This window comes from Gymnoscopelus microlampas (assembly GCF_963454915.1).
Source record: "Gymnoscopelus microlampas genome assembly, chromosome: 5".
NCBI lineage: Eukaryota > Metazoa > Chordata > Actinopteri > Myctophiformes > Myctophidae > Gymnoscopelus > Gymnoscopelus microlampas.
The window spans coordinates 18,013,638-18,035,341 of record NC_139942.1 but is presented as its reverse complement, the minus strand read 5'-3'; the positions used below and the strand labels follow the sequence as shown (position 1 = coordinate 18,035,341).

General features: G+C 41.1%; 1 protein-coding gene across 1 annotated transcript; it reads left to right on the top strand.

The window, feature by feature from the left end:
- Positions 1-1,622: 1,622 nt before the first annotated feature.
- Positions 1,623-18,605, top strand: LOC311044798 (Y+L amino acid transporter 2). The gene is made up of 11 exons (XM_084056606.1): positions 1,623-1,758; positions 3,019-3,225; positions 3,776-4,094; positions 6,262-6,387; positions 6,593-6,737; positions 8,175-8,298; positions 9,664-9,767; positions 10,456-10,552; positions 15,274-15,423; positions 15,684-15,867; positions 16,944-18,605. Exons 2-11 carry the CDS (start codon positions 3,034-3,036, stop codon positions 17,036-17,038), a joined length of 1,536 nt encoding a protein of 511 aa, XP_083912732.1. The 5' UTR covers positions 1,623-1,758; positions 3,019-3,033; the 3' UTR covers positions 17,039-18,605.
- The last annotated feature ends 3,099 nt before the right edge of the window (positions 18,606-21,704 follow it).

Genomic DNA, 21,704 nt, shown 5'->3' with positions numbered 1-21,704 from the left:
TGATTTTTCAAAAATAGCAGATCTACAAGCTCACAGTGCAGCACTCTAGTGCACACTATGAGCTTGTAGATCTGCTATTTTTGAATAGCCAAATAAATCTTAAAATGACACAGATGCTTTCCCCAGATAGAATGTTAAATCCACTCCGAGTTCAATTAACACTGAGGATTTCACTGGGCAAGCTCCTGAGAAATAAAAGAAGCAGCTTTGATAGATTTATTTTTAACACATCTAAGTCACTTGCTGCTTCAGACAGAGAGAGAGAGAGAGAGAGAGAGAGAGAGAGAGAGAGAGAGAGAGAGAGAGAGAGAGACTGACTCCTGTGTTAGGATCAAAGAGTATAGCCATTACTACTCGACTAGTAGTTGAATAGACTCTTAACGAGCCAATCAGCCACAACATTCCACAGCTGGGGAGAGACAAAGCGGGCCATCAAAGGTACTTGCTGCAGCCAGTGGCGGAGTGGGGGAGATCTGCTTGGACGCTCAGCTAGGCAATGTAAACTCCGACTCTATGTCTGTTAGATGTAGTATCAATTTACTATTTTTAAAAGTATTTCCTGGGCCGCCATCGACCTTTCCGTGGGCCGCAAAACGCCCGCGGGCCGCGAGTTTGACACCGCTGGTGTAGAGAGTGAAAACTGGCTTCGTATAGAGCCATGGGGGACTCCTGTTAACTAGGATGGGGTTAAACTGATTTTGATACTATACTAACACATCTTACTGGGGACCCCCTGGAACCCCCTCAAGGACCCCTGGGGGTCCCCATACCCCAATTTGAGAACCACTGACCTATTTTATTTAGCAATGCTTTGCCTGTCACACAGCCCACTACACAAGTGTGTGTGTGTGTGTGTGTGTGTGTGTGTGTGTGTGTGTGTGTGTGTGTGTGTGTGTGTGTGTGTGTGTGTGTGTGTGTGTGTGTGTGTGTGTGTGTGTGTGTGTGTGTGTGTGTGTGTGTGTGTGTGTGTGTGAGCCAAAAAGGTGACACTCAAGTTAACAACGTGACGTATGTTACAGTATGTCACATACCGTACCTAACACTGTAGCTGAAACAGACAAAGAGACGTCAATGCTATATTGATTCTATAGGTCAGGACACTGTTTCTCAACGCCTGGTCCGAGGACCACCATGGGTCCAAATGGACTCTTACGGGTCTGGTGACTCTGAGAGGAACCAAATGGACTTGAGTTACTGTCCCATAACTATCAATCCTTTATCTGTGGAGTGGGGACCCCCTGGAACCCACTCAAGGACCCCTGGGGGTCCCCAGACCCCACTTTGAGAACCAGTGGTCTAATGCATATCAAACTGGGTCTGGCTGACATGGTGTTTTCGGTGGAGTTTGGATTTTCTTAGAAAGCATTTCTAGAACATTACATTGTGTTGTGTCACCATGCTAGGTCAGAGTTCATCCTGCTTTGGCTCTGCATGGCCAGACGATGTTTATCCCATGTTATCGACACTCCCGGTGGGGGTGGGGTGGGGTGGGGGGGCTGCTCTCTCAAAATAGTAGGAGGGGAACACGAGAGTGCAGTCAGTGTGGTCCTGGAAAAACACCCGAACGCTGTTAATGCTGGGGAGCAGAGGGATTGCAACATCCACCCTCTCCACTGTGGGTCTCCCACGCCGGCTCCACACCGAGGAATTATAGTACAGCTCACACCGTCCACCCTGAGTGGGACAGACCCCAATCAATGCCCACAACGGAGGTCGCGGTTCTTTTCGGCTGTTGTTGAATATATATATATATATAAGGTAAGATTAATTTTCTTGTGTTTTCATCAACTTATTTCCATGTTGAATGTCTTACCAGTTGAGCATGGTTTGAGGGGGGTCCCTTAGTTGGAGCAGACAAATAATGAGCATCTGAGTCACCTTTTGGGAGAACAATAATGCAATCTGGTGTTTGTCTGCCACCATCAGGCCTCAGGAGAGCTTTCTTTGTTTGATCAACAGAGCACAATAGAGAACTTATATTGTGACCCATGCTGAGAAATGTTTGAGTGTTGAGCTTGTACATTAGTTGTGTTTAAAAGGATCCCTGGCTAATAAGCCAAATATGCCTTAAAGGGATATTTCTTTTTTTTTAAATTGGGTAATTGTATCGTCTACTCAGGCCTTTGTGAGCCCCCCCCGGCACATGTTGCTTGATTCAGTATTTAGATATTTGATATTCATTTTATCAGACACACCCCCTTCCTATACAAACCAATTGTAACTTCAAACTCCATTTTAACCATGATAGATTCATTGGAAACACCGTCCTTGGTTCTGATGACTCATACTTTTCGCACAAAGGCCTGAGTAGACGATAAAATTACCCTTTTTTTTTTTAAAGTGAAATATCCCTTTAATACATAATAATTGCCCTCTATAACTAAAATTTAAAATTAAAAACACTTTTATATATTTAATTTATAAATAGTTCATCTTCCACTGAAGAGGGACAATGCTCGTCATTTGTCCGTGTGTGATCCAGCCTTATTGAATGAATGTGCTTATAAAAATGTATTTAAAATATTTTTTGATGCTCATATTAACCTTAGGAAGTATTAAGTCGTTTTTTATTAAGACAATAAAACATTCCTTAGGGCTGGATCACACACGCACAAATGACATCAACTTGCGACGGGCGTTGTCCCCCTTGAGTAAAATATGTAACTAAAATATTATAACTATTTATAAAATAAATATTTTAGATTTTAAATTTTAGTTATAGAGGACAATTAGAATGTATTAAGGCATATTTGGCTCATTAGCCAGGGATCCTTTTAACAAAACCAAATGGTCTGATTGAACACTATCGGTGTATTGGCTTTAGGCCTGCATATTGATTCTTTTCTGAGAGATGATTCTACCTATTACTTCATCTATTAATCGAATAATCAATACATTTAGCTGAAAAAGTTAAAGAAAAAGAAATGTAACCCCCCAAATAGATTATTTTATCAAATCGGATAAGATTAGGTAGGCTAATCAAATGGCTTTGTCTCATAATCTTGTCCACATGTGTAGCCTACTGTTGTCAGGATGGGTGACATCAGACAGAAGGTGGTGTCCATCACCCACACCATGTGCCCCAGTTCACGGGCTTCGTCTGAAGAGGATCTGAAGGCGCCCAGCAGCGGGAAGATGCAGATGAAGAGAGAGATCTCTCTCATGAACGGCATCTGCCTCATCGTAGGGAACATGATCGGCTCGGGCATCTTCGTCTCGCCCAAGGTTGTTAGAGTTTCGCATTTTTCATCAGTTTTTATATTTGTATTTATTGTTTTCAATTTCACTTTAGTTTTGATTCGTTTTCAATGTGAGTTTGCTGGTTTTAATAAAGGTTTTATGCGTTTTTGGTGTAGTCCAGGGCAAGATTCAAATATTTCAGAAATTTAAGAGAAACAACTTATCTACAAGCTCACAACGCATCACATGTTTTGAGCTTTTACAGTAAATCAGCTATATTCACTACCTTTGAACATTTTTGTCATTTTTTGACAACAGAGTTAAAAACGACTGCAGCTAAAATATTGGAAGATTTCATATCCACCCAAAATATTTATAAAAACTTATATGAAATATTGACATTTTCTCTGACAGTTACATTGACAGTTAGTTTTAGTTAGTTTTGCAAAGTTTCAGCTAGTTACCGTCATTTGTGTAAAGCTGTAGTTACATTTTTTATTTCAGTTATTCAAAATGTTTGTTTTTTTTCCAATTCCAGTTATCGTTATGTTGTTACTTTCAGTTAAACTCTAATACCGCTTGGTCTCTCCGACAGGGCGTGCTGATACACAGCGCCTCCTACGGGCTGTCGCTGGTCATCTGGGCGCTGGGCGGCATCTTCTCCGTGTTCGGGGCGCTGTGCTACGCCGAGCTGGGCACCACCATCACCAAGTCGGGCGCCAGCTACGCCTACATCCTGGAGTCGTTCGGCGGCTTCCTGGCCTTCATCCGCCTGTGGACGTCCATCCTGCTGGTCGAGCCGGCCAGCCAGGCCATCATCGCGCTCACCTTCGCCAACTACCTGGTGGAGGCCTTCTACCCCACCTGCCAGCCGCCGTACGATGCTGTGCGCCTCATCGCGGCCGCCTGCATATGTAAGTGTAACGGCCCCGGGATTCGAACCATGGGTCTCCTGAGCAGGAACAAACATTTTAAGCATTAGCCTAAAGGGGGATTCCCCCTTGGCCCGGGGGAGATTTTAGGCTTTTGGTCTTCAGTCAGAGGCTCTGAGTCACTCTGCGACACAATGAACGATGGGTTCGTTTGTCATAGCAGCACAGCGGTATGAAACACAGGACAGATATAAGTAGAGAGATACTAGTAGGAGATTTAAGGTCTCGCACAATCATACAGTAACTCCAGTTATCTGTTCACACCGAGACAGAGCCCCAGTCACCCTGTCTGGCTGCTATAATTAGACTAAATGCCACCAGGATTTTATAGCCTGCCTTTGTGATTTAGTATTTAGGTGAGACAGAAGCAGCGTCATCAGTTACTGTACATGCCACATACTGTATGTACAGTCGACCAGGCCACAGCTGAGCAGTGGCCTACAGTACACGATGACCTGTAACCCAGTTTTATATACTTCGACCTCTGACCAGTGTCACGCGAAAAGTAGCAAAAATAGCCCATCTATCAGAGCAAATTATGAGCCATGGCCAAAATAGAGGCGCCAGATCGAAAGTGGTCTCTCAAGCCTAATCTATCTCTTCCACAATCTTTGAATGCTACAGATAGTCTGTAGCCTAAGCTAATTCTGCCCCGTATAAATTGAGAACAGGAAGCTGTCATTTGCTTTTCACGCCGGAAGGGCAATCGACCAATCACATCACAGTGTTCAAATGAATTTCCATTTCTGCTCAGCAGCTACTTGCTTCGACTAATTTGATTTGGTTCCCGCTATGAGTTATTTTTACGTGACCGCAAAAGTGAAACGGAAGTGGGATGCAACATCCGTTTTTTTTATTATCTACTCTTTTTCAGAGCTTCCGTACAGTACAAACTGATAGGTGGAAGCAATTGAAAATAGTTGGCACGTCTGACTCTAGAGACAAACGGATAAAACAGAAGGCATGATGCAAAATTGTTCCCAGCTGTAGCTACTTGATACCAACCGGCCTTGTGGTTGAAGTGTGGTTGGAGTCACGTCCAGGGGTTGTACTTGTACATAAAGTTGCCTCATGCTACAGCAACAGGAGATATGCTCCTGATCTATGGGCCACATGGCTCGGGATTTCGGGATCCCAAGGCTACTTGTTACTGTATAACTAACTACATGCTCATGCCTACACACATGCATGCAGACGCACATTGAATGTTTAAAGCCCCATTTAGTAAGTAGCAGCTGCCACAGAGGCTAATGGATGCATGCATATCTTGTTAATGCGCCCACACATGCAACAGCGTGCACTCACACATGCAAACGCATGCACTCACACATGCATGATGCAACAGCATGCACACATCATGTTACATGAGTGCTGGTTGCTACCGTAAGAGCAGCATGTTTTCATTCTCTCTGTCTGTCTGTCGATCTCTCTGTCTCTCTCTCTTTCCTCCTGTTTCAACAGCGACTTTGTGAAACAGCACAAATTGTTGTGTTCTATATATCCATAACCAAACCATACTGTAAAGTGGCTTTCGTTGTATAATTATTATATATACTTTTCATTGTTTTGTGTTTTGTTTTTGCATGTCGTGGAATCTTAGACTGGGGGAAATTATTTGTTCTACTCTCTCTAACTCACTCCGATTAACCACTTAAGACATATACTTCATTGAATGACAAATAGCTAAAATAGGTGATCTGCTATACTTGTAGATCTGCTATTTTAGATTTATTTTTTAGTTTTTTCATTATAATTTTGAAAAAAAATATTTTTTAATCTTTTGAAACTTTGAACAAAATTTGAGACACAAGGGTTAATGTGGTTAATAGCGTTCTCTTGCTTTATGTTACCAGGCATGCTGATCTCTGAGAACTGTGCCTATATCGCCTCTGTCGGGTGGAAACCTCTTAAGTCCAAAATTGTTACTTTTCAGGATTCAAATTAGCAGATCTGCAAGCTCGAAACGCGTCGCTTTGCGACTCGTTTCGAGCTTGCAGATCTGATACTTTGGATGCTTTTGTGTGACGCTGTAGTATGATCAAGTAGGGCGTTCATTTACCAAAGAACACAAAAAGTTAAAACATGGAGATAAGTGGTTTCTGGCCGACAGCAACGATGGCGTGAAGTTGTCTTGCTATATGTTACACAGGCACGCTGATCTTCGTGAACTGTGCCTATGTGAAATGGGGAACGTTGGTCCAGGACATCTTCACTTACGTCAAGCTCATGTCCCTCATCCTCATCATCATTGTGGGAATCCTCAAGTTGTCAAAAGGTATGTGCTGGAATGAATGTTAGCGTACTTAAGTACAATATTTGTAACAAAGTATTGTGTCACACTGGTATCGTTTCTTTGAGTACTTATTCCAGCACTGGTTGAAAAGTATGTGAATGAATAGAGTGGAAGAGGGATATGAGTTGGAAGGAATGATGTACCGTAGCACACGGCTTTAGAGAATTTGTGTCTGTTTTCTGTGCAGGAGAGATCAACAACCTGGAGAGTCCGTTTGAGGGTTCTACTACAGACCCCGGGGCCATCGCACTGGCCCTCTACTCAGCCCTGTTCTCCTACTCCGGCTGGGACACACTCAACTTTGTCACAGAAGAGATTCAGAATCCTGAGAGGTACGCATGCACGCACGCACACCAACACTGGAAAGGAAGGATGTGTCCATTGGGTCAATAGTGTTGAAATTTCAAATATGTCCAGTCATTTATTAGTCACAAGTTGAACTGCTTAAAATCATAAAGATCATCATTTCTCTCCTGCTTCATTGGTGAAGAAATCAGATCACACCAGCATGAGCAATAACTGGTTGCTCATGCTACTAACATCCCTCTGGGGACTCCAAAGCGTTTTTTTGCCATTTTCTTAAACCTAACCTAACCCCTAAATGTCTAATCCTAACCCTGACCCCAACCTAAGTAATCAATAGAATAATCGCTAAGAAAGTAATCAATAGTTGCAGCCCTACTTAGCTCTAACAATCTCTCTTATTCATGGAAATTACCTTTTTCATCTTGGGGACTTCAAAATGTCACGATGAAAAAGACAAGAACGGCACACTAACATACTCGAGTAATTTTGACCCGGCTCAAAACATTGTCATTAAACTGTACTGGAGCATTGTGAGTGTGCCCGTTCTATTCATTTTCATAATCATATCTCAACCCAGCATCTCGGCAAGTGATGTGCATATTCTGTCATCTTCTTATGACCTCAAAATGTTGCCATAAGGTCAGGTTGTTCTGGTTTTACTATCCTTGTGAGTTACTTTTGTCCCCATGTGGGTAGTTAAACGAGTACACCCACACACACGTACGCATGCACGCACACCCACATACATACCCCCACACACACACCCCCCCCCCACACACACACACACACCCCCCCCACACACACACACACACACACACACACACACACACACACACACACACACACACACACACACACACACACACACACACACACACACACACACACACACACACACACACACACACACACACACACACACACACACAAATACCAGCACCTGTCCTTGTGATAAAAGCAAACCAAACGTGTCTAATAGTATCAGCGTGTGTCATTGCTCCCCCTTCTCTCAATGTGGGCCCGTTTGAAGTAAGTCGGCTCCCTTCCCTTTCCTGCACATCCTCTTTGATGGTAGTTCCCGGCAGAGACTCAATGACATTCTTCCAATTCTCTGTTTAAACAGCAATGCTGTTAATGTTTAATAGCATCCACAGCTTGACCCATTAAGACCGGGAAATCTGTCCTTTTAGATTCAGACCGGTCTCTGATGAATGGCATTTGTTCTGCTACTGCTTTATAGTCACCACTGTTTGCATTGACAAGAAACTCTTTCCTGATTGGAGTCAGTTTCTCAATCATCCAACCTCTATCACCCACTTCTCTCAAGTAGCTGTAATCTGATGACTGTTGTAATACCAGAACAAAAACATTTCCTTAATTCATATTTATTGTTTCCTTTCTACCAACCTGTCTGTCGGATGACGTTTCCATCCATAATATGTCTGTCTTTTTGTCACCTTTAGGAATCTGCCACTGGCTATTGCTATCTCCATGCCTATAGTGACCATCATCTACCTGTTGACCAACGTGGCGTACTATGTTGTCCTGGACATGCCGTCTCTGCTGGCCAGTGACGCCGTGGCTGTGGTAAGATCCCTGTAGTTATTTTATGACCTATATGCTGTGGTATGGTCAGTCACTAGTAAGTACTACATGCTTGGCCAAATATAGGAGCGCTCTTCTCTTCTAGCCCATTTGATGAGCTCATCCAAATACACAAATGAGAGGGCATGACTGAGCAATTTTCACTTGTAGTTGAGTAAGATTTGACCATGAGTATATATACTTTAACTCAAGTACTGGGGTTGAGTACCTTGTTTGACCACCACTGACCGTCAGGCAGGCGATAGTATAAAATGCTGAACAAGCAGACTAAAGGACAGTTTTCACAGCCACGCCATCAGGCTGCTCAATACTGTAGGTGCTGAGTCTGGCTACAGTACACAGTATAGCCTCACGTCTGTACATTTCCATACCCATATCTACTGTGGCCACTAGATGGCCACGTCAGCCTGGTATCACTCACTTTATGTACAGTATATTTAAATGTGGAAACCTCCTCTTTCTTCCAATGTGTCAAAATATATGTATATTTTAGCTGTGATCAGACCATATGAGAACAGTTACTGCTGTGCTCTTTTCAACGTAGAAATGGAATCTGAAATTCCCAGACTCATTAGAGTAGGATTGATATCTGCTGCTATTTGATATGCCTTTTATTTGCACAAGCTTGTCTCTCAAGACAGACTTGTTGGCTGACCTATTGGCTCCCACAATTTTCAAATGCTTCCGCCTGTGTAGCATTCAAAGATTGTGAAAAAGTCTGTCTGGCTTGAAAGACTAGCGGAACTCTGTCACACACTTTATTTGTTTTGATATTTCATATTTTTACTCTTACTTTCACTCTTATTCTTGTTCTTTATTTGAAAGGTAACAGCTATTCGTGGGGAAAATGAAAATAGTTTGTATACCTGGTGTAAACTTGTGAAGTGATTTTTTTTATTTGCGTTCTCTCTGAAGTGTAGATTTGGTGACGCTTGTTGTTTGTGTCTTGTACAGATTAGGGCTGAAACTATTGATTATTATTTCAGCAATTATTCTATCCATTACTTTTTGGATTAATCAAATATTTTTTTCAAAATGTTTTAACATATATTTTATATATTAATGAATACGCGAAGAAATTGTAACTAAATCTAAATCTAATCTAAATCTACCTGATTCATCATATAACAAACAGCACAAATACAGTTGCTGATCTACAAGCTTTGCATAGTAATGTGCTGTGAGACTGTAGATCTGCTATTTTTGCCCCCAAAAAATCGATTATGTAATATCCATTTATCAATTATTTCTTGTTATTAATTAAATCGATCAGTTTGATTAGCTGTTGCAGCCCAAGCACAGATCAATGAGTTATTAATGACTGTTGGTGTGCTCCTGACTCCTCAGACGTTTGGGAATGCTGTGCTGGGCCCATTCAGGTGGATCATTCCTGTATCAGTAGCCATGTCCTGCTATGGTGGACTCAATGCTTCCATCATCGCTGCCTCAAGGTATACACACATTACAATCACTGATGCTATCCTAGCAATGATCATACATTCACAATCATTCTACTTCATGCCAGTGTTGCTAATTCATGGAAGCTTGCAGTGGTGGAAAGTAACTAAGTTCATTTATTCAAGTACTACTTAAGTACAAATTTTGAAGTAGTTTTACTTGAGTTAGCCTATTTCCAATTTTCAGTACTTTTACTCCACTACATCTCAGAGGCAAATATTGTACTTTTACTCCACTACAACTATTTGAAAAGTTTAGTTACAAGTTACTTGAGTTTGATTATTATTACAAAACATGCATTAACAACTTCAGCGATGCGACACATTGTGAGATTTGCTATTTTCAAAAGATTTTTCATATATTTGAAAACTTGAAAAACGTGAAATGGGACATTTTGCATAATGAGTACTTTCTTCTTTTGGTACTTTAAGTACATTTTGATACCAATACTTTTTGACCTTTACTCAAGTAATTTTTTGATTACAGACTTTTATTTGTAACAGAGTACGTCTACATTGCAGTATTTATACTTTTACTGAAGAAAAACATTTGAGTACATTTTCCACCTCTGGAAGCTTGCATAAAATCCTGATACCTGGTGTAAAATTCTGATGTGACGATGAACTGATGATCATTGATTCTTCCTAATTCTTGATTGTTTGAACCACATTGTGCCTCCAGACTGTTTTTCGTTGGAGCCAGAGAAGGCCACCTCCCAAACAGCCTGAGTCTAATCCACTTGGAGCGTTACACGCCCATACCCGCTCTCCTGTTCAATGTAAGAACCATCACACCCATTTACACACCTACCTGCTCTCCTGTTCAATCAATGTAAGAACCATCACACCTATAGTATTTACACACCCATAACCATATCATTTAAAATGATAAAACATACAACACCCAACAGAACAGAACAGACTATACAAATGTGGTGGAATCTCTCGAGGAGCAAGGCACTTTCAGCAATGATGACAGACCAGTCTGCATGTTCACTATCTATTCAGCATGAAGTACAATTTACAATATTCTAGGTCAAATATAGCAAGCGCGAGAGCAGGCGGTGGCAAGCAGTGCCACCGTGGCTCCTTTACTTAGTTTCAGGCTGTTTATATACAATCTTTATTTCCCTATCAGGCAGACGGAGTGACATCTATTCTTATCCTACCTATCACAAGCTGTTTCAATATGAGCGTCCTGTCTCCATCATCAGAATTCATGTTGCTGTCCTAATATGTCCACTCTACTTATTTATGTAAACAGACCTTTGGTGACCAGTTCAACTGGTCATTGTGACCCTACCAGATATCATATACTGTATGTCCTCATGTTGCATCCTTCTTAATATAGCAGTTCAAGCAGACAGTGATGATGCAATTAGATAGCCTACTAACTAGTCTCTAGTCTGTCTGACCAATACATACACACAATGTACAATATGTATCTTGCATATCACCGCCTAATCTAGGAATTCCCTAACACAAACAACCAAACAAAAACACAATAATGGATACTAATATAGACAGTTAAGAACATCAAACCTAAAGGGCTTTTCAGACGGGGGGAGCAACACAACCCCTGTGTTTTCGCTTGGATCAGCGAGTTTGCACTGTGCTCCTTGTGTGTGAATAGATGCGTTTTAACGTGTTGCGTATTATTAAGAAGCTCAACACATTTCAACTCTTGTGTGGGCTTGAAGATCAGCTACTTTCACTGTTTTTGCACAATACTGTTGTGCGACAAAGTGTAAAATAATGATTTGTTGAGGCATAATTTTTTTTTATTGTTTTTAACTTTTTGTGTTTTTACGTAACTTAACGCCCTACTTGATCATACTACAGTGTCACACAAAAGCATCAAAAGTAGCAGATGCAAAAGTAGCAGATCTACAAGCTCAAAACACGTCGCTTTGCGCCGTGTTTCGATCTTGTAAATCTGCTACTTTAGCTATTTTTTTCATTTGAATCCTGAAAAGCAACAGTTTTGGACATAATGTGGTTTCTACCTGACAGAGACGAGATGTACATTCTCATTTATTTGATTAATCGAAAAAGTTGTAAATTGAATAATCACTGAGACGATAATGGATAAAGTTGCAGGATGGCAGCTATCACTGTGTAGTAGGGGTGTGCCGATATATCGTCCCGCGATATATCGCAATATATTTTCGTGACGATATGTATTGTTTTGGCGTTTTTTACAAACTCAGGCGCCCGTGCTAGTCACCTAAGCATATGATTGCCAAAATATGGTGTTCCACACTGATATCATCATTATGTCATCAGTGCTGACGAAATATGAAGTGACATATATGTGATCAGGTGAGAGTACATCTGATCCTATCAACATATGGCAGTCTTGCCCAAATATGGAGTTATTGTGTGATGATTGTTCCACTGTACCTGTATAAATGATATCGCGGAAAGTAGAATTACGTTATTTGACAGAGTGAGACTTCAGCAATCTATTCATACTGTACACTGTGGAGCTTTTATCTGAAATGCTGCGGTGGACCTTTAATCTTAAAGGAGTACCAAAGAGAATCATCCCAAAGGCTGTGACAGTGGGGCAGAAGCTGTACACCTTTGGAGGGTACTTTAACATGATCGACAAGGGTCAGATTCATGTGCATATCTTTAACACAGTGTCTCTGGTCTGGATGAAGTTGCCTCGTGTGACAACTGGGAAAAGAAGACGTACCCTTTATGTCCCTGCCAACCGAGTGTCCCACACAGCTGTGCTGATAGAGGATATCATCTACATCTGGGGGGGAACAGTGGAGTTTAAGATGAAGGAGGATGGCGACTGGGTTACCTCCCAAGGCCGCAACTGCAACGTGCTTTATGCATTTGATGTTGACACCGTTGGATGGTTAAAGGCCAATATTTCCGGGACTGTTCCAGAAGGGAGGGAGGACCACTCAGCATGTGTCTTGGGGAAGGTCATGTTTATACATGGAGGATGGAACAAGCTGACTGAATACTATAATGACACCTACAAGTTGGACACCACAACAATGGTCTGGTCTTTAATTAACAACAGAGGCGCTATGCCACCTGTCTCAACAGGTCACTCTGCCACTATTATTGGGACAAAGATGTTAGTATTTGGGGGTGAAGGGGACCAATGGAACTACAGCAACACTATCAGAGTGTTTGACACAGAAACCAACATATGGCTGAGCATGGCATCTGCACAGCTTCTTCCAGAACCACGCAGAAGTCATTCAGCCTTTACCTACAATGGAGAGTTGTATATAGTTGGTGGTTTCAACACGAACCAGGACTTCAATGATCTGTGGAAACTCAATACAGAGACCTTCTCCTGGAAGAAGATTGAGCTCAAGGGGACAGGCCCAAGTTTAATGTATACATGCAACACGTGCTGTTGCATGGTGGGAGACCGTATCATCCTCTTTAGTCGATACAACCTGCATATCCTTGACTTGAGTCCCAGTATGAAGACTTTATGCAAGCTAGCGGTTATTCAGTATGGTCTGGAGCAGTCTGGACTTCCACACAACATCAGGTGGGAACTGGCAGCCATGACTACCAACAGCAACAGCAAGTATAACCTCAGATCCACCGTCCATCAAGGCTACGTCTGATCCTATCAGAGTACGTCTGTCTTGCCTAAATATGGTGTTCAACACTAACACGATCAATTTAACATAAATCTTGCCCAAATATGGAGTTCCACCCGGCATGGCGGAGATAAGCATTCCACTGTACGCACCTTTCAGGTCTGCCTGGCGTCTTTACAGACACAAAAAAGAGAGCCGAAAGTAAGAAACTAAACATTTAAAAAAACCTAACTATATAGGGTGGCTAACTTAATGTGACATTATCGCAACCTTAATTTATGTACAGATTTCCGTTCCAGTCAACATTAGATGAAAGATTTTTGACAGAAATAAAAATGCTGTGTAAATTCCAATTTCACTGTGAAAATAGACAATTAGAACAAAACAAAATAAAGTTAATAATTACGTAATATACACGAATAGAACATTAAATTGTACTTACCGAAGCCCTATTCAACTCAAAGTACAAGCTCACAACACATCTCAATCTGAAACGTAGCTCATATTATTATTATTATTATTATTATTCTTGCAACACGTTTCAATAAAGACTCCAGATATAATATATATAAGACAACAACAATTTATATTCTAAGCAGATTATGAGGAACAATTTACAATGTATTTAGACTATTTTTGAATTTGAAAGTGGAATGATACATTCCACTTTAATACAACTATAATGTAGTTGTCATTAATGTTATTAATGACGTTCTTTTTGTCCCCTTTTTTTACAAGATCTGATTCTCAGTTCCTATATTTCATCATGTTCTAAACAGCCACTAGGGGGAGAACAGAGTTGTGAAGTTTGAGAAGTGTCCCATTTCAAACACTTAGCACTTATGGCTTTGCCACAAAGGGTCATTAACTAGTGGAGGGTTTACAGTAGGAAGCTAATGAGATGTTGGTGTCAATGCAGTTTAATATGTGGCATGTATCACTCATTTCCACTAAATGAAAGATACAGCACAATGTGTCAAACCTTCTATAATATCCATGATCAGATTCGCCTCCATTATACCCAGGTCCATCCCCATGTATGGAGAGCCCTGAAGTCATTAATATGACGTCATACTCATTCATTCAACCTTTATTTATTCTCGAAAGACATTGAGGTTGCCCTCATTTGCAGTGTCGTCGAGATACAGTACAACATCAATACAACATCAATATTCATATCAATGATAAATTCATAACAAAAACAACATTAAAAACAGTTACAGACATTTGTGGGTAGATCTGCAATCAAAGATTTAAATTGACCATATGTTATGGGCGAACTGATCTTAAATTTCAGCTGTAGGTCATTCCATGTAGTTGGGGCACTAACGCAAAAGGCTGTTTTCCCCAGTTCATACTACTGATGTCATATACAGAACTATCTAAGTAGGCTACTATGATAATGGGTTCTGCAATAAGTACAGTGACAGTGGTACAATGGGTACAACTGCTATTGCATAAATCAAGCAGCATGCCAACAGGCATGTGCCTAGTCTATATATAATGCTGGGTTCACACTGGAAGATACAACGCTATCTGCCAGTCTGCTATCTATGAATTGAATACTAAGGACCTCAATGGAAACAAGACCGCAAGGACTTTTTGAACGGACATTTTAGACAAAAGTATTCTACATTTAGACAAAGTATTTTAGACAAAGTATTCTAAATGTAACTGTGCCCCAATATATTTTCATAATTAAAAAGTGCCATATATCGTATCGTGAAATGAGTGTATCGGCACACCCCTACTGTGTGGCCAACATAGTGTATTATTTGTGGTCCACCAGGTAGATGAGTACATCATCGACCTCATCACAACGTGATACTGTGTATACCATAGATAGATAGATAGATAGATTGATTGATTGATTGATTGATTGGTTGAATGATTGATTGATTGATTTTTTGTTTCAGGGTTTGATGGGGCTGATCTTCCTGTGTGTGGAGGACGTGTTTCAGCTCATCAACTACTTCAGCTTCAGCTACTGGTTGTATGTGGGACTGTCTGTGGCCGGCCTCATCTACCTCCGCTTCACCCAGCCTGACAGACACAGACCTGTCAAGGTAGCACACACACAAAACACACACACACACACACACACACACACACACACACACACACACACACACACACACACACACACACACACACACACACACACGCACACACGCGCACACGCACGCACATCTTAAATGAAATACTAGACCGTCAAATATTGATTCATGATCGTATGGGAGCCATTATTTGAGTATGATATTCCATTCACACCAAGCCAAGTTTCCCGGCCAAGGACTAAAACAGTCTGCTCTCCTCCTGTCCACAGCTCACCCTGTTCTTTCCGTTCGTGTACTGCCTGTGCAGTCTGTTCCTGGTCATTGTCCCTCTTTACGGGGACACCATCAACTCCCTCATCGGCATCGGCATCGCCCTGTCCGGGGTTCCCGTCTATTACATCACCATCTACCTTCCTGAGGACAGACGGCCCCGGTTCATAGGCAGGTTGAACGGTAAGGTTTTGCGTAGGGTTGTCAACTTGTCACCTTCATGACATTTTACTTGACGATTAAGTGTGACACAAATGATTACAATTAACGATATAATTTTGGCGTCGAACGCTGGAATATATAAGAAAAGTACATTTCTGTTTGCCTTTTAGGTTTTGTAAACAACAATTGCACAGGACAAATATGACAAATAACTTAAATATACAAGAAATGGCTGACAATGACTGGCATCAATAAGCAAAATAAATATGTACTAATGATCAAAACAGGCAATTTTTTATAATTTTGTACTTTAAATTGTGTTAACCCATTAACGGGAAATAGCTGATGTACAAGCTTTTTAGAACAACTGTTCAAAACCACTGTTCCAAATCCTAAGAGTTTTCTGAAAAATGTATGTTGCTATACTGTATACAGCTAAACTCTAAAATGACACAGATGCATTCCCGGTTTTAATGGGTTAAAATAGTGGAAATCGCCAATTTACAAGTTCACAACGTGTTGCATATTGACACGTTTTGAGCTTGTAGATCTACTATTTCCACTATTTTTTTAAATGTTTGAAATTGAATAAACGCTTTTCGACAGATGAATTTATAAAGAACGATTCAGACGTGTACAAAATAATTGTGATTATCTCAAATAAATGCAATGTGGCGATTATGTAATAATTGTGACAGGCCAACTTCTTTATTGTGCAGTCAGTGCTATTTGGACCGCAGACGCAATTCACACATTTCTACAACATTTAAATGGGAGAGGATTTCACACGATCACACCCAGGGAAAGATGATCATGGCTTCAGCCATGAGTACATAGAGTAGTTGAGGGTTTGGCTGTGAACGATACCAACACTGGGTCCAGCATTCCCACAAAGTCACAGGCTGTTCCTGGATTATGACCATTAGACGTTCTGTCTGTCCTGTGTGATTTAATGTGATGTATCACTTTACAACTATTACTGGACCTTTACCCGTCTCTCCTTCTCTCTCGATCGCTCTAACCCTCCTCCCTGCCCCTGTTTCTCTGTGTCTGTCTCCATCACTCTCCCTCCCTCTCTCTCTCTTGTTGTATTCCAGCCTTCGCCACCAAATACACCCAGATCATCTGCTACTGCTGTCTGACTGAACTGGACGTGGAGCCAGAGAAACAAGCGGACGGGAAAACCCAGTGAGCTGCCACCCATACATCCACCCCTCTACCCCCACCGGCTTGAATACCATCCACGTATGGACCCATGGACATAAACCAAGGACCCCCATAACTCTGAGAGGGTATAAATGGAACCAAATGGACCCGTAAGGGTCCATTTGGTTCCATTTGTACGCTCTCAGAGTTACATACCTGTAAAGGTCCATTTGCAAGCCCCTCATGGAACCCTGATGGTCCTGGCTGGACGCCACTTTGTGAACCATTGACAAACACTGAGCGAGCGTACATCATGAAACTTATGGGACATTGGATGGATGGAACAGTGAAGCGCTTCTTCTACTGGACGATCGGTGAGGATTTCTCCTGTGAAGGCAAGTTCAAAACAAAAGGCCTACCACCTCCATTGCTATGAGATGTTAAGAGCTCTTACTAGAGAAAACATTTTTTCCTCGCGGCATATATCGCAGAAGATCTCTAGGACGAAGGAACAAAACAAAACAAAAGACAATAAAAAAGTTGTATATTTATGTGAGGAAATATGGTGAATATTTTGTAACTGACATCATTTGATATAAAACACATTTGGCTTTCTGTCAAGAATGCTGGATTGTACTTTTGTTTTTACATTTTGCAAATTAAGCATAGTTATTATCGATCCCCTGATAATACTCTTGCTTTTGCACCTGTACTAATGTTTGAATTTGTATTTGGGGATTATTTTGCTCAGCACATTTTCAGCATTGTTTACGCTTTCACTCTTTAGGGACTACTAGTACCCTAGTTTTCCACTGTTGTTGACCTCAGCTCTGCTGGAACATGTGGTAGCAAATTTGCCTTGCCTTGCTCAAGGGAAACCATAAGCTTCTCTATTCATATGTTAGACAAGAGCAAGTTGTGTGTGAATCACCCTATGGGCCTCATTAACCAGCCAAGACATTTCTTCTTAAGACCCACTTACGCAGTTTTAAGATTCTGACATTCACCATTGTTTTCTTAGGTGCTATTTGTTCTTAGGTAAGAACAGAATCTACGCATACTGTATATCAAGAGCACACTTACGCACATTTGAGCGCTGACATGTTTGCGCAAAATGATTTAAGTAGGTCTTGCCTTTTCTTCAATTCTACAGTTACAGTATATCATATTAAATTACAATAATTATTTTTATTTGTTATAATCATTAGAGTTCTCAAATAGCCTGACATTTTTTATTCCTCCCGAACAGACACTGGTGAGTTGAAGCCTGATCCCCACATCTAGAGTATATCTAATGCTTCATTTATACTCTGTCGTATGACAGTGTTGCACGCCGAAAATAGCAGATCTACAAGGTCACATCATGTCGCATCGCCACCATCATACGACAAAGTAAAAATTAGGCTTTAGAATCTAAAGGATTAGAGGATAGATACAAATGTATCTCTTTATTTGTTCACTTGTTCACTCTATATTTTCTCCAATGTAACCATCTAATCACCAGGTCTCACAATTTGTGAAGTCATACCTTTTTGATGAGGTTATGCACTGAAAACACACTCACCATGTCAATGTCTGTCTCAATTTTTAAAGTTAGTTTATGTATGCACTTTTATGGTATTGTGGTCTTCCTTCATTATTCTATCATTAATAAACTTGCTCCTATTTTTATATGAACCATATTGCACGTCTTTTTATTTGCCATGGCTCTGTAGTTTGTAACACCACATAAATAGGATGCTAGTGTGTTTAAGAGTTGATTCTTATCCGTATCACAGTTTCCGTGACCTGATGAGTTTCTGAGTGTGCACTCGAGAAGTGGTGGACAGTAATCAATCTCAAAATATTACAATATCAGGCCACTCAAAAGAAAAGTATTTATAATATAGAAATGTCAACCATATGAAACTTCAGCGTCTTCAGCTACAAGGTTTGGGAACCACTGCTCTATGGCAGGGGTCTTCAACGTTTTCAGGCCAGGGACCCCCTAGCTGAGAGAGAGATGAAGCAGGGACCCCCTCTATATTGTATACAGTTGTGTTTCAGATACAAAACATTTCTTTTTACTTAGTCTGCTCTTTTTTTCCCTCTACACCTAGCCTCTTTGCCGATCTATAAGCTCTCAACGCCTCGCAGTGCGAGGCGTTGAGAGCTTGTAGATCTGCTATTTTCGGCTAATGTTCCCCTCAGAAAAGGAATATGGTTCAAGTGGTTAATGTAAAAAAACACACACCCAGTGTGAAGTGGGCGGTGTGTGGTCATCACAACATGACTCACTTAAAAAAAAAGAATACATGACTTTTTTTTAAGTCCATACTGCTATTCATAGGGCTGCACATGTGTCATGTGTTTCGCTAGCCAATCACAGTCCTGAATTTGCAAAGTCAGCCAATCACATTACAGCTAGTGGTGATGACACTAGCTGTAATGTGATTGGCTGACTTTGCAAAAGTATAGATTTGCATTGACTGTGGAAGGGTTAGGGGTGTAGACTGCGTTGTAGACTATTGGCCAATCACGGTGCAGGATTGGTCAGTGTCCAAAACTCACTTATAGGGGGCGGTTACACCGCCCCAAAAATTAAATCCTATCACGGACCCCCTGTTGAACACACCTGTTCTAGACTACTGCTGGTTTACAATTCAGAACAGCTATCCAGCTATAACGTTTATTACAAGTAAAAGCAGTTAATGAATAAGTGGAGTAGCTACAATAAACAAAGATATTATTAGCATCTTTTAAACCAGAGGTTCCCAAACCTTTTAGCTCGGGACCCAAAAGATAAATTTGATGTCTCCCCGGGACCCAAAGCAGTGAACGTAGAAGATCTACAAGCTCACAATGCGTCACATCGTAAGCTTGTAGATCTTCTATTTTCACTACCAGGAGGTAAACGGAACGCTCGTCCCAAAAACACACTGCCCCATTTTTTTCGCGCTCCGAGGCCGGCCCAGAGATCATGTGTACCGAATTTTGGACAAAATATGTGGGAGGAGGAGCTAAAAGTGTGTTTTGCAGAAAATTCAAAATGGCGGAAAATCTATCCTGACGCAAATGGGCGTGGTCTATATAAGGAGTTGCGTCATGACCCAAGGAATCCAGGGAAAAAGACATTTAGATTTTACGACCTACGGTTCATGAGTTATAGGCCAAAACGTAAAGTGGGCTGTTATAGCGCCACCATGTGGCCGACTGGTGTGATTCTTTTTTTAAACAATTTTGCAATAAATTATGAACCTCCCCTCCAAGCCTTGTAACTGTAGCCCTTAAGGTTTCCGAGAAAAAAATACTTGAATGGGAGTTTTTGCAATTCCCATTAAAGTATAGATTTTCCGCCATTTTGAATTTTCTTCAAAACACACTTTTAGCTCCTCCTCCCACATATTTTGTCCAAATCTCACAAAAATCGGTACACATTATCTCTGGACCCATGCGATAAACATCTCCAAGCTGAATTTTGATAGTCCTTACGGTTCGTCCTTAAATGGCTTCCAAAGTTAGCGGGAGGGGCCCGTTTTACAAACAAGGCCAAAAATCACAAACGAAACCTCCAGTCAATCCCAAATTTGAATCACATGTCAAGGGTGGTTTACTCAACGGATCCCCAAAAGCATTTCCACTTTGATCCATAGGGGGCGCCACAAATGCGCAAAATGTAACCGTTTGATGCAAAAACAGTATTTCGGGGTGGATCGATCCTCTCAAAATGAAACGCAAGTGATCTCATGAGAGACGTGACAATGTAATTGGCGCAGCCTCCGACAGTATTCCTCCCAGCGTATTCCTCGAGTCCCGGCGGCCGCAGCCCGCGACCGGCGTCGGCGCAACCACACACTACTTTCTGTGCTTTTTTTGCAAACTGCTAAACAAAGTATTCAATAAATCAATCAAACCAAGGCGTCCGCCCAAAGATCTTTTAGGAGCATACGCACGGCCATGCATCGATTAAGAACAACCCTTAAAGGGCAAGACCACTGTGGTAGAGGTTTGGGTTGTGTAGTTGTTATCTTGCCATGATGGAACTCCAAAGGTGGACAAGAAATGTAAAATAATTGTTCAAGTGATTAGAAATTGATAATTGAAAATATGCTCCCCATTGATTTACATAGTACTGTAAACAGCTCTCAAAGTCACTCTTTTAGCACGTAAACGAGCACAGCTTAGCACATAAGCGGATCCAGATCTTCAAATAGTACCCCCCACTTTCTTTTTCTTCTCTTGTACATATTTTTCACTCTTCATACCAGTAACCTGTAAACTGATTGTATGACATTCTGTATAGTAGTGTGTATATCTGTCTGTCTCTTATATGTCATCATGATTTGTGTGCATGGGGATCTCATCTTAAACAAGCTCAGTGCTTAATGAGTCTTCCAGTTTAGTAGACCTTGTATTGTGAATTTGTACTTCCATGTACTGATGTTCTCATGTCCTACTAAATAAAGTACATCAATCAATCAATCAATCAAAATCAGCAGGAAGTTGACTTTAAAATGTTTTTAACAGTACTGGGTTTTGTGATGTTTATATTAGTATATATTTATTTTTAAAGCCATCTCAGGAATGCTCCCCCCTTTTTGTTCTATGTTGGATCAGAACCCTACTACATACCAGACCTGCTCGAGTGATCTCCTGACACTCAAGGTTCCTTTTGCGCAGACAGAGTTCGGCAAGACAGCTTTTTCTGTCAGTGCTCCATCTGCCTGGAATGA

What these genes read in the sequence shown, in the direction of transcription:
- LOC311044798 (XM_084056606.1), top strand. Translation starts at nt 3,034, where the DNA reads ATGGGTGACATCAGACAGAAGGTGGTGTCCATCACCCACACCATGTGC. An exon ending in AATCCTCAAGTTGTCAAAAG is followed by an intron (nt 6,388 to 6,592) that starts GTATGTGCTGGA and finishes TTTTCTGTGCAG; the next exon opens with GAGAGATCAACAACCTGGAG. An exon ending in GAGATTCAGAATCCTGAGAG is followed by an intron (nt 6,738 to 8,174) that starts GTACGCATGCAC and finishes TGTCACCTTTAG; the next exon opens with GAATCTGCCACTGGCTATTG.